Raw genomic sequence first — 14,245 nt, 5'->3', positions numbered from 1 at the left:
AGCTTTAAAAGCATGAATCAAACTGCAAAACAAAATACTCTCCTCCATTGTTTGGAGGGAAAAATGAACGAATAAATGTTTGCACAAAGGGAAACAATAATTACGCACAATTGAAGTCATTATACATTTCACTTTGATCCGCGCTCAAATGATCCTATAAAAATAAGTGGAAGCAAAGAGAGTTTTGCGGCCGACCAGAAGTGAAAAATGGGACGAAATGACTTTAATCATGAACCGAGTCAGGGCTTACTGTATTTGAGGCATTTTTCTTGAAAAGTTGGTTCAATAAATTCGACTGTTGCTGGCATTTATGAGCGTGTAATACCAGTCTCATGTTTCTGTCCCATCCTGTTTGTTGTCCTGGGTGACTTTTGTATTGGGTACAATGGTGTGACCGTCTCTGGATCAACAGCACGACAGCTAGTGCTCCTGGGCTATCGCTGTTAGCCGCATGTGGCAGTTTATCGGCTGTATTCAGTACGGCACAATGGTCCTGTGAAGGATGAGTGAAAGCAAATGGGTTTGCCGAGTGTTTCTAGGGTATGAAGCAGTGGAATGTGTGTGTGTCAGGGCGAGGGTGAGGGCATTAAAAGGTCAGTGTCATCTTCAAACAGCGCAACGCTGGCATACTCAAGCTCATAAACAAACACACACTGATGTGCTGGGATTGTAAAGCATGTAAACAGGTGCAGCGATGTGTGATGGATGGATGGATCTTTCTGTTTGTCTCCCACTTTTTCTCAGCCTCTTGCTCATTCTCTGTCGGCAACCGGGTATAAACAGACGTAAAACAGGAGACAGATTTACGTGGAGATGCATATTCCTTCGATAAAACAGCATGACCTCATGTGTTGTGGTTGCTGTGTGGGCTAAGGCTGGTTGTCCTGGATTTTCTCTCTGACCCGGCTAATCTCTGGAGTGTGCAGGAAAGTTATTGCATCCTTGATGAATTCAGCGGGGAGTTGATCCGTGCCTCCCCATGTGTGGTTTATAGCACTTGCCCTGTTTTGGCCCAGTTTAGTGTCCTTCAGCCAGCAGCCGTGTGCACTCTCTTTATCAACGTTTAGTTTACAAGAAAAGGATGTGATAACAAGAAAGGGTTTCGTGTGTCTGGACGCTGTTTACTGGGAGTCAAATCGGAGACAAACTTGAAAGATAAAGAACACACTTGTTGTGCGCGAACACCAAGGTAAAGGGAGCAATCTGGATGTGTAAATTGTAAAACAGTATCTTGTTACTTTGAGGTGGGGTCAGAGAGTTATTTTTTTCCAGACCTGTATTTGTTAAAATCCTCCTTTCGCCACTGTTACAACCAATTCATTAAAGGCTGTCACACATAAATGAAGCTTTTTGATCGTCTTTGTGACGTACACGGACGTAGACAAAGATCATTTCAACTGGCTCAAATTTATTGGGTGTTTTCAATATGAAGCTCAAGTTCAAACCATTTTTTTTAAGATCTCCTATCCCACCTTAAAATCGCAAGCACTTCCAGGATTCACTTCATTCAGGCTAAAATTGCTGTGCAAAAAAACGATCCATCCCCAAAATACACTGTTTATTTCTACAATGCTTCTAAAATTCATGCTCAGTTTGCCATATATTTGCAAGGATGTTGTGTATAAATCTGAAAAAAAAAAAAAAATGTTGGCTAGTTAGCTTGGGTTCTACTGGCTTGGCTTCTGGTAGTTCTGGTGCGCTGCCGTCTGACTGATTTGAACTTGACTATAAATGCTGTCAGTCATGTTTCAAATGCTAAAAAGAGTAGTGATGGGCTGATGAGGTTTCATGAAACAGTGTTCTCATTTTCAGACCTCACTAAGTGGCGCTCCTGGTTTACAAATGATGTGCGGTTTCATTGAAATGGCTGTTCAAATCCAAAGATTTTAGAGCATAGAGTTCCATCTAGTGGAACTGTTTCATGAAGCCTCACCAGCGCATCACTACTAAAAAGGTAACTTGTCATGAAGAATAGGGATTTTCTTCCGACTAAAATATGGGAGGAAAATCACAATGTGGATGAAAACAAGCTGCATGGTAGAAATCGGAGTTTACAGGGCTCCAAAGCTGGGGAAAAGTGCTGCGGAGAACTCTGCCTTTCTGTCTTGAGAAACTGTTCCACAGTCAGAACACTCCAGATTGAGACACAGATATTAAAACGAATTACCTGTCTAGTTACGGTTAACACTATTCCAGAATAAAACCTATAGTAGTTTATTTAGGGTAATACATGTTTTCTAATCTCCACAGTGACCATACGTGTAGATACCAACGCAGAGATAATTTTTGTTTAAAAAACAAATAATAAAATTATCGTAATTTATTGCAAAGACTGCAATGTCTTCCTGTGATCTATCCCATCTCACCATTTGACAGGCCACAATATACGTTATACGTTAATATTTGTTATGAACGGTGAGGCTTTTGACAGAACTGGTGATGTTGAGTCAGAAGTTGCAGCAGAATACCAACCTTTTCTTTCGCACACTGGCGAAGAGAGCGCCACCTCTTTACAAAAGCGTTAAAAGACCTCAAATAAACTTATTTTTTCTTTTTTTCCCAAGCTGTTAGCCTGCTGTTAGCTTCACAAACCCCACTCTGGCCCCTCACTGTCGAGCTGATGCATTCGACAGCGATGTTTCATTGGCTGCTGAAATTGCAGGCTCGTGGCGATGATTGCAAATCTGGGTCAGAAATTGATTTGGTGGCTCACTTTTAATGTGCCGTGTGGAGGCTCAATGAGCTACTGCTAAAAATAGAATTGGTTTATTGGTCGGGAAGAGGGAGGATTTGTTTTATTTATTTATACACAGAAGTGGTGCAGAGAAATTGGGCACCAATATTTCTGTAAGATACTGAATGTATTGGCTTCAAGCGCACTTGTCGTTCAATGGTATCATTGTTCTGCTGAGGGACAATGTTTTATTGTTTTAATTCTGTTTGGCATGAAGGGAAATGTCATTGCAGGGGGAGGGCAAGATGTTTACTGTAACATTCCAAGTGGCCATGGAGAAGAACAACGGCCTGATGTCTCCTCCATTTAGGCAAATAAGCCCTCCATTTAAAAGGGCCAGCAAAGGAGAGGAAAGCTCCATAAAAGAAGGAGCAGGATAGAGAGCAGGATGAAGTTGAACAGTGAGCGGAGGAGGAACTGAGAGGGAAGTGAAAAGATCAGAAGGAAGGAAGGCGTTGAAAAGTAACAAGGCGTTAATCGAAGCGTTAGCTTAGGGCTTGGTTTGATCCGGAGCTGCATGTTTACAGTGCTTCCTATTCTCCTCACTTGATCCGGGACATGAATAGTATGGCTGTGTATCGGCAGGTATATTGCGATGCGATACGTATCCCGATGCTTCAGTGGTGATACAATACACTGTGATATACTGCGTTACTGTAAGTTCAGCAATGTGTTGTTACACTGTTGCAGTGCAATGTTATGTGCGTGAACATGAGTTTATCGGCACAGTTAAATTTCATTCTCCAACAGAGGAGTGCATCGCGACTCAACAAAATAACTCCAGTATAGAAGGAAAACGTTAGTAGCTATGTATTAAATATTGATATGGCTGACGCAAAATATCAAGATAATATGTGTGACAAAAAGGTGTCGGCAAGGATGAAAAGGAAGGTGTACAGGCCAGCAATGTTGTATGGAAACAGTGGCACTGAAGAAAAGACAGGAGGCAGAGCTGGAGGTAGTAGAGATGAAGATGCTGAGCTTCTCTCTGGGAGTGAGCAGGGTGGATAGGATCAGAGGGACAGCACATGTCAGGTGTTTAGGAGACAAAGTCAGAGAGGCTAGATGGAGATGGTTTGGACATGTACAGAGGAGAGAGAGCCAGTACATTGGTAGGAAGATGTTGAGGTTGGAACTGCCAGGCAGAAGGTGGAGAGGAAGGACAAAGAGGAGATTTATGGAGGTGGTGAAGGAGGACATGAGGTTTGAAGGTTTGAGAGACGAGGAAGAAGAGGACAGGGTGAGATGGAGGAAGATGATCCGCTGTGGCCACCCCTGATGGGAGAAGCCAAAAGAGGAAGAAGAAGAAGATCACACAAACAAGTGTTGCGATATTTCAGTAAAAATATTGATATATCATACAATCAGGTATTGTGCATGTCAATATTTTCTTATACACTTAATAGTGAATATAATTCATTTTTTAATCCTACTTTGAGTGAAGGCACTCAAAGGCTCTCTACCGCTTCTCAGAAATTTGGGGCCGATTCATCATGACAATGTATTTTGAATAAACAATAATAACTCACTTTCTCTCCAGGCAGGTGATTTATTATGACGTTTGGAGTCAGAACGTCCAGCACAGGTTCACTTCTGAATTCCATTTAAAACCAATTACATTGTCTCTGAGGTCGTAGGACGCTTTTAAAAACGGACTTCATTCGAGCATCCATGGGGTCATTTCGCTCTCCTATTAATTATTGATGCGGGTGTCCCATGACCTGCGCTATTGATCGAGCAAATTGCTCGCCAAGTTATTTATAAAACTGCGGGATCATGTAGCTGTTGTGTAGCTGCTGTATGTGCGTTGGGGCGAGCCTCTTTAAAAGTGAATGGAGAGCTTGAATTTCAGGGTGAAGCAGCTGTGAGGCATTGTAGTGCAGCGGTGTGGATGTCAGAACTGAGTCGGCGAGAAATGAGCGAACAATGGACAAGTCATCCTTGTGCTCTCCCTTCTGTAGCTTGAAGTTTTTGAAAAGCTGTTTCAGGAGTGTAAAAAAAAAAGCAAGCTTATTTTAAGTCCTCAGTTTTATAGCTTCAAAATGCAATTTCTACTGAAACTCTGTTCATGTAAACACGTCCCGTCGCATCATAATAATCATACAGCACAGACATACTTTAAAATTATTAAGCACACACGTTATTTTAGGCTAAAATTCTTTCCGTGGGGAAATTATAGCCAAGCATGCCACAGTGCAGGCTCCTGGAGGACGATAGAATGACATGTATTGGATCTGCTGGAGGGGCTGACCTCCCGTTGAGTCCAATCTGATTTTGTCATCAGCCCTCTGTCAGGCCTGGCTCTGACTCTGAGCAGAAACAGAACCTAAATTATCTTTTTCCAACTGTTTTAAAAATATTCCTGAGGTTGCGGTCGAGAGAGTACAAGATGGCACTGCTGTCATACGCTCAACCTTGAACCCTGAGTAAGTTATTCACATTACAATTGAGAGTTTACAGGGACGGCTCAACGCCTAATAGTTTCTGCGGCCGGGTCACAGACGGAAAGGGGGTCTCGTATATTTTTAACTTGCGAGTGGAACCAAGTCTGTTTTTTATGTTTCGCCGGTGTTGACTTGCCAAAGTCATCTGTCTATGTAAGGCGTCAGCAAAACGGTGTGATGAATTTTTCAAACATTTTTTCGATGAACTCTGAGAACTGTTCACCCTATATTGACTGGAGCTGGCAGTACACATCACTTTTTCTATTTTCTTTTTTTGTTTTTCTTTTCATTTCTAGATCAACAGGCATTTAGACTCATAACAAAATGTATAACATCAAAAATAAACAAATAACTGCAGTGCTATTTGTTATAAAAACTTAAATATTTGTCACCAAATAAAAGCAAAAAGTAATAATAAGACAGATAACACATTTGGTTAGTATAGTAATTTCTATATGCCGCACATCATTTTTGTATAAATCTGTTTTTAAGTAATTAAATACGAGATCAATATTTCATACCAGAATGATTACATTTATTTTGAATCTATACACAATAAGTTTAACATCAGCGTTCCAGTGATGTGTAAACTCTTTATTTATGCTTTTTTATTTTAATTTTTTTATTTAATTTTTTTTTTGTTTTACACTTTTGTTGTGTTTATGAATGAAGTTTAAATGTGATTGATATTGTTTTTCTCACCCCTTGTATAAATATAGAAGTCAAAATAGTTGAAATAATTCTTGGGTAAAATTCATTGCTACGGTCGATGGGACGCTATGGTCCCAGGACTGAAACAGAAATTGACTCAGTCGTCGTATCCATGTCTCTCACACTTTTATTGTGTTTATGAATGAAGTTTAAATGTGATTAATAGTATTTTTTTCTCACCCCTTGTATAAATATACGAGTCAAAATAGTTGAAATAATTCTTGGGTAAAATTCATTGCTACGGTCGATGGGACGCTATGGTCCCAGGACTGAAACAGAAATTGACTCAGTCGTCGTATCCATGTCTCTCACACTTTTATTGTGTTTATGAATGAAGTTTAAATGTGATTAATAGTATTTTTTTCTCACCCCTTGTATAAATATACGAGTCAAAATAGTTGAAATAATTCTTGGGTAAAATTCATTGCTACGGTCGATGGGACGCTACAGTCCCAGGACTGAAACAGAAATTGACTCAGTCGTCGTATCCATGTCTCTCACACTTTTATTGTGTTTATGAATGAAGTTTAAATGTGATTAATAGTATTTTTTTTCTCACCCCTTGTATAAATATACGAGTCAAAATAGTTGAAATAATTCTTGGGTAAAATTCATTGCTACGGTCGATGGGACGCTACAGTCCCAGGACTGAAACAGAAATTGACTCAGTCGTCGCATCCATGTCTCTCACGTGGACTGTCAAACATGCACACACAGACTCAGGTTTGTTTCTCTTGTTGGCTCCTGCTGACCCAGCAGTTACCCCACTGTTTCCTGCTCCTGATTGGCCGAGGCCCTTGGCTGTCAGCTTTAATTTCCTGGTCTGTCCTCCTAAAGGGGTGGTCTGTTTTGTCCATCTGCAAATGCTGTGGTTATCATTCCGCATTCTCTCACATTGGGTGGCTCGGACCTGGTACACTCTCAACACACACACACACACACATACAGACCCAAGGGTGTCCACAGTGGATCGGAGCGAGCGGAGTATTTACTGCAGCGCGGGGACCTTGGTGTGCCAGTGTCAGTGATGGATATGGCAGGAGATTCAGCAGTGTTGGCTCTTGCTGGAGTGTTGTCCACCACTGGGATCTGTCAGACGAATTCTGCTGACTTCACACATTCTGCTGTCTTGTTGCTGCTCTGTCTACAAGTCATTTCTACATTCTGCTCAGTCCATTAATAAAGAATGGAACACTTGTTACTCTGTGGCCATGGTGTTTATTAAATAGATAGATTCTTTTGAAAAGTTATTTATTGCATTTTTTTTTTGCTGAAAAAATAAGCCGATCACCTGACATGAATGAAGAGCAGAAATAGCAAGAAATTCATTGTCTTTTAAAAAAAGATAAACATTTTGTGTGCATATTTTGTGTGAAATGCAAATGACATTCAACTTCTCTTTAATATAATAGATGACTAAGCTCCATGTTTCTTTTCCATGTGTTTCTAGTGTGCAGAACTGGCTTCTACAAATCAGCCCTTGGGAACACGGAATGCTCCAAGTGTCCGCCGCACAGTTTCAGCCACCACGAGGGGTCGCTGCATTGTGGCTGCGAGCGAAACTTCTTCAGGGCCGACGGCGACCCCTCCTCCATGGCGTGCACACGTAAGTCTGATATAATGCGTACGATGAAGCAAAGGCCCAGAGCGCACGGAGGTCCCTCTTTGAGCACCCCGTGTTAGTTTAAGATCAAATATCCAAGAGAAACAATATGATGTAGTGTGGGAGGACTTTTCAATAAAACAAGTCATAAAACTTGTCTTATCCGTCTTTGAGGAGCCGCTGATCTCACTTTAATTATTCTGTCAGGGAGTTTAGTGTTTCACGATAGTCTCTCCGAGCGTACACTAAGTCGTCCCCGGAGGACCTCACTGGAAGTGGAAGGTAAATCTGCGAACGTATCAGTTGGGTGGTTAACATAAATACTGAGTGTCGAAGGATTTGGTTCCATTTTGCCGATGGAGTTTTTAAACAATGGAATTAAGGGCAGTACTGTAGATCACTTTACATGAGCATATTCATGGAAGAGTTTTTGTTTTTCCAGATATTTTTTTTAACCACAAATAATCTGAGATTAATGAATATATGTTCCCAAGTACATCGTAAAAAGTCATGCTCATGTTCTTGCTTCACGGAACTATGATTCATGTGTCCTTAGTCAGTGGACCAATTGTGAGTCTGGAGTGAGGATGGACCATGACTGACCGACACATTGCCTCTCCGGAGGAGTCACATATTGAGTGTGGACTTTTGCATCCAATGTTAACGTTGAAATCTGGTTTCCGCATTGTGCTGAATGGTGTTTCCATGGAGACAGATGTTTCAGATGTTCCCCCTGCCCTTTGAGATACATCCTCTGTGCTGGGGAAAAAATAAATAAATCCACCTATTGGCCTAACCTGTACCCCAAACCACCGACTTTGTTTTGCCTCACAAGCTCCCATTCAGGACATACTGTGGGAGGGTAAACATCTGATTCGATTGAAAACCAACTCCATCACCCTCAGACGCAAAATTCCATGTGACAATACTCAACATTTGAGGCCTAAGGAGTGTGAATGTGTTGTACTCTTGCATTAGCTAGCTTCACTGGCTCTGTAGGAAGAGCTAAGACAGACATTCTCAAGTTTCTGCCTGGACCTAGGCCCGCTTTGTTTAGGTAGTTACAGAATACAGTCAAATGTCTGGCTCAACCTCTTGTTATAGTTTGAGGAGCTTGGTTGTCCAGGACATCCTGTTGAAATAGAACCATTCTTGTCCCAGTAAATGGAGCTGAGGCGGGAAAAGACCCCTTGAAATTCTGGAGAGGTAACATTGTCCATGGAGATCCTCTGTTTTTCCAAGTACATCTGAAATTCCTTTGCAAAGAAGTATGGCCTTTTTTGCTTCAACTGCTGCCCCTGCGACTTTGCCTTGTATGAACGGGATGGATACTGCAAAGACAGTTGATGAGTCTTTTGTCTTCCACTGAAAGATGTTTTCAAACGTCTACCCCAATGCTCGTAGAGATGTACCACTATCCTTTAAAAAGATCACAACGTCTTCGCTCCAGTGTGACATGCGTCCATTGATAATTCCCTACCAAATGGTAAAACAGCCTTGTAATCTGGAAAAAATGCTGGAATTTTATATGAATGTGAAGGTCACCTCAGTTCTCAACTAGCCAAGAGCTCTGTATCACCTTTTCCACTCCCTGCAGGACCAACGTCTGTCTTTACGAAGAAAATGAATTGCAGATGCCTCCCGCAATCCTTCCAGAAGTGATCCCCCATAAAATGATAAATCACTGCATTCCTCTTTGTCAGATCCGGGGTACACCCCTTCACCATGGCCCTCAGAAATGAGGAGTGGAATCGTCCACGACAGGGAACTTAAGAGAGTCTCCTGTGCTAATTAAAACAATGGTCTTGTCAGGTCATTGCTGTGTTTATATCCAAACCGCCTCTTTAATTCTTGCTTATTTGGAGTAATGAGCGCTTCAGGGGCTGCTTGTGTTTGATCTACGTCTTTGATCGCTTGTTAAATATTTTTACATACTCAGTTCCCATAGCAGAAGGGAGGATTTATGCAGTGCTGTTTAGCTCGGATCACTGTTGAACATGTTGTTTTCGGGAATCGCCGGCGTTGTGTTGGTAAAATGTCGGTTGACATTCCCATTCATTTGGTCTAAAGTAGGTGTAATATCTGCTCTCCAGGTCCCCCGTCCCCTCCCCGGAATGTCATCTCATCCATCAACGAGACCTCAGTGATACTTGACTGGAGCTGGCCGGAGGACACCGGCGGAAGGAGAGACATCACCTTCAACGTCGTCTGCAAACGTTGCCGAGCCGTAGGCGCCAACGGAGGCGCCCAGCGCTGCGAGCCGTGCCGAAGCAACGTCCGCTTTTTTCCAAGATCGTCGGGTCTTCAGAACACAACGGTGACCGTCGGGGATCTTCTGGCTCACACCAACTATACGTTTGAGATCGAGGCGCAGAACGGCGTGTCGTCGTTTGCACCCAAGATGAGGCAGTACGCGGCCGTCACCATCACCACCAACCAAGCCGGTGAGTTGGACAACATGGAAATGGGTGGATTCTTGACAGCGTTGTCGAGCCATCAGAGATAAATGGCAAAAATGAGTATGAAAAAATATATAGAGATATTTAATGTCGCCTGACTTAGCGCACTTTCTGAGTAGAAAATAAAAAAGTCTCACTTGACCTGTTCAAAATAGTGGATTCTGATATGTCTGTCACTGTCACGTTCTTACCTCAGACTTCAATGTTGTGATGGAGCTCCTACCTGCTTTGGATGATGAACACACACATAAACACATAAAAACAGAATGAAACCCTGCTTCATACTTGTACTGTCATCCTAAACAGCGTTCATTCACAAGGCTGCTGTTTAAAAGGTTCATTTACTGTGTGCCAAAATAAATTCTCAAATATGCTTTTTCACTGAGCCACTTAACTTTAAGATGAGCTGCAAAAGCCCCTATAAATCCTTTGCATAAATGTGTCTGGATACAAGTCGGCGTAACAAGAAGCAGAGGAAATGGGGCTTTTGCATTCCAGGGTTAAAATGAATCTATGCTGTAATAGAATGTGCCAAACCTCAATAATCTTAAGCTCCTGCAGAATGTGCAACAGTCTCAGTCTTTATAAAATATGGTCCTGCTGTTGAATTTTGCCTTCGAAAATTTGAGATTTTCACACTAAACATATGTAAATGATGACTTTAGTCAAGTCCCCAGGTAAACAGAAAGAAGAGGAAAGAGTTCGAAAGTAGTGCCACTGTATCTTAGACTTCATATGAACAAGAACAAAACATTCATCTTTTAACGTCCTTGCAGGAATCACTGTTACAGTCCTGTTGTCGTAGGTTTTACAGCATTAGCTGTAAAGTAAATACTGTCCAAAAAAGCTTGAGTACGTTTGTGGTTACCCAGAGAGAGACCCCGTAATCTGAATATATATTAGATCAGGAAGAGCTTATCCAGACAGTTGTGTGCTCTGAATCTTGAAAAGCATCTTTACGGTTTGAGTGACGTTCATCGCAGATTAAACTTAAAACCGCGCTCAAACACCCTCACTGGAGGATCACACACGCACCTTCTCACGTGTGCCGCGTCTCACTCCGACAAATATGTGAGCTTGCAGCTGCACACCCTCCATCAGCCGTGAGAGTTTACAAGGATTAGAAATGTCAGTGCTCAGGCTCCACCCGTCTATACACTTTCACACAGATATAAAAACAGGCACAGATGCCAAAGCTGTTAAAAGATGGATTAAGACTTTCCCTTGGCGATAGCACCGTGCCCTGGCAGAGATGCCAAGGTCCTGTCAAAAAAACAAGGCTCCCATCTTTGTCATCCATGACATGTTGTGATTGTGCTCATAACACCTCCAACATAAAAGATTATTTTCGGATGAAGGGAGTGAATGCTCGGAAATCCAGTTGTTGTTTCCAATAAAAGTGCGGCTCATTCATCACCTCCGCCGAGGAAGTCCTGCCGTCAGGGCTTATCAGTTGGTCTGGTAGCTCACTCCAAAATGGGTGAATAGATTTCAATGAAAGTCAAAGGGAAACGTTGATAATATATATATATATATATATATATATATATATATATATATATACATATATATATGTATTTGCTTTTATTCTTAGTAGTACAAGGGATGTTCTAAAAAAAGTATCTCTCGGATTATTTTTTTAAATTAGTCTATTGGTGTTTTCACTGGTTAAGTGTGTAAATTTCAAGAATTATAAAAATAGATAGAATAAAAAATTAAACAACACCTTTTTGTTTGCTTTCAGTGATTATTACTGAAGCTGATATGCTCCAGTCTTGCCTCCAAACTTCTGGGCAGGCTGTTCCCATCCATTCCACCCTGTCTGCACTCTCCTCTTCACCTGAGTTGATTTCTGTCTCTCACTTCAGATGACTGATCCCAATGAGCTGGTGAGGCTTCATGAAACAGTGCCACTAGGTGGCACTCTTTGCTCTAAAATATGTCAATCTTATCAGTGAAACTTCAACCAAGAGCGCCACCTACTGAGCTCGGAAGATAAGGACACTGTCTCATGAAGCCTCATCAGGCCGTCAGAACGGCACAGCATTAAAAAAAATGAGGGAAAAAGTTACAATCGTTTGCAGATATGCTGTTTGGGGGGGATTAATCTAAACAGATTAAATCTCAAATCTCAGGCTAATCTCTTATACAGACATTTGAGACAGCATTTCCTGGATTTATTTTACTGTTCCGAAAAGAAAACAGAGAGTTAGAGCACATTGTTTGTTGAGTTTATCAAATTGCAGCTCCTTTTTTTTCAGTGGTTTTAACTCAACATTCCATTAAAACCCGTTGCCCTCACTCTTTATTTTCATGATGCACAGTTGTGTAATATCATTGCATTGATCAAATAAGATGACAAGGCCGGATTTAGGACTTGACTGCATTGGCTTGGCTCTATATCCTCAGCACTGACACCAGCAGAAACGCAGACTGGCAGCAGATTAATTGGTTGGCTGTAGACTTGCGTGGAGAGCAGGGAAGACACAAAGAGATTGAGATGGGGGAGTAGAGGAACTTGAAGCCCCCGCTAAGCAGCTCAGACACACTAAATCATGACCATCATAAACCAGCAAGCCAATAAAAAAACACAGCATCGCCCGACTGTCACAGCCAGAGGGCGGGAAGGAGGAGAGGATCAGGGGGTGTGGAAGCTGACTCTCTCCATCTGGATTCATTATTGACGAAAAAAAAAAAAAAAAAACTTCCTGCGGAAATGTGTGAGCACAGAAAATAACAGACATGGCGACAAAGAGACACTTTCTGGCTGTATAGTCGCAGCCAGGTCAGACTGGGACATATCAAAGACAAACATGTTTTTTTTTCCTGTGGTCTAATAAAATGAAGTCAGTGCTTCGGATGCCGCGTCGGTCCCAGAGCTGCCCGGCAATTAAAGGGCATAAAAACGGAAATGAGAAAGGAAGTGTGAAGGGAGCGAGATGGAGCGAGGGAAGAGGAGTGAGAGTGAAACAAGGCTGGTTAGAAGCCACTCCCCCACATGCCACTCTGGTGCACTCATCTGTCTACATATTCAGCAGTGCTGTAATTGTTCGCAGACTTTTCAAATGCATCAGTGTGATTTCATTCTACAATGCAACTGGACTCTTCCCTCACCGCTTTATGTTTGTTTACAGCTCCCTCTCAAGTGTCTCAAGTCAAAAAAGAGAAGACGTCACGCAACAGCGTTTCCCTGTCCTGGCATGAACCTGAGCGACCCAACGGCATCATCCTGGACTATGAGATCAAGTACTACGAGAAGGTTGGTGTTCAGGCAACATGTAGCTTGCGGTATTTCACACTGTTTATTGTTTGCTGTTCAGGCAGCATGCTGCTTGTGGTATTTCAAGTTGTTTATTGTAGTCATTCCGTCTTTATTTTGAAGTAGGGCTGCACCAATAGCATTTTTTTCCAAAATGGGTAATGTAAAAGTACTTGCATTTGAGTACACACCGATACCGACGTGCCTACATCATTACTCAGTTACTTTAAATAGTTGTATTTTCCCTTATATAGCATCTGTTATTTGAGCAAGATTCCTCAGTCTGTTTTCTTGGGTGATGCAGTACACAAATTTAACTAAATTGTCATCACTAACATTGAAAAATTTCATGGTGGCGAAAGTGGTATCAGTTTTGTGGTATCTGTGGACATTTTCTAAGTAGGAGGACGAGTACTCAAGCCTGGCATAGGGCCGATACCGATATTTGTACCGGGGCATCCCTACTTTAAAGTCAGTTTTTTTTCAGTTCAGTTTTTCAGTTGTGGAGGTGAAGGTTTGGCAGGTCTGTTGTCTGACATTACTGTCTGCACATGACCAAAGTACACATGGCACCTAGAGTATCTCAAAAAGATTGTTAAATCGTGTGTCTTTTAAAGCAATGAGCTACTAGTCCGTGACCCTTTCTTTTGTCAGTCAAAACCAGTTCTATCTGTGTGTTTAACTTCTGAAGAATATTCTATCTGCGACACTTGGTACTGTGTTATCGCTTACATTAGATGTTCAAATGTTTTTAAGTAATACTACAAAAGTGTCTGATGGTATTTCAGATGATATAGGACTTACTAGAAAAGCACTCAGACAGTGCAGACCTCTGACAAGCAGCTAATTTCCAATCAGAAGTTGAAATCAAATGAGACGATTTGGACAGCAGGGGGCAGTCACATTCCAGAACTTGACACACACTGTTTTAATCCAGGTAGAAAGGGACGAGACCTTCAAAAGATTTGTGGAGTCAGGCCCTAATGTGTAACACCTCTGTCATTATATCTTCTGTTCATCCATTTATCGAGATTT

At 41.8% G+C, this 14,245-nt stretch overlaps 1 protein-coding gene across 3 annotated transcripts in view; it reads left to right on the top strand.

Annotated features, from left to right (window-relative positions):
• Nucleotides 1-14,245, top strand: part of epha3 (eph receptor A3) — a 102,216-nt gene that overhangs the window by 52,826 nt on the left and 35,145 nt on the right. For all 3 annotated transcript variants that reach the window (XM_053878209.1, XM_053878208.1, XM_053878211.1), the window contains exons 5-7: nucleotides 7,340-7,495; nucleotides 9,586-9,936; nucleotides 13,086-13,210. In XM_053878209.1, coding sequence (XP_053734184.1) covers nucleotides 7,340-7,495; nucleotides 9,586-9,936; nucleotides 13,086-13,210 — 632 coding nt within the window. The remainder of the gene's footprint in view (nucleotides 1-7,339; nucleotides 7,496-9,585; nucleotides 9,937-13,085; nucleotides 13,211-14,245) is intronic.

This window comes from Synchiropus splendidus, chromosome 10, assembly GCF_027744825.2.
Source record: "Synchiropus splendidus isolate RoL2022-P1 chromosome 10, RoL_Sspl_1.0, whole genome shotgun sequence".
Classification (NCBI taxonomy): Eukaryota; Metazoa; Chordata; class Actinopteri; order Syngnathiformes; family Callionymidae; genus Synchiropus; species Synchiropus splendidus.
Note: the sequence above shows the minus strand (reverse complement) of the source record. Positions and strands in the feature narration are given on the sequence as shown.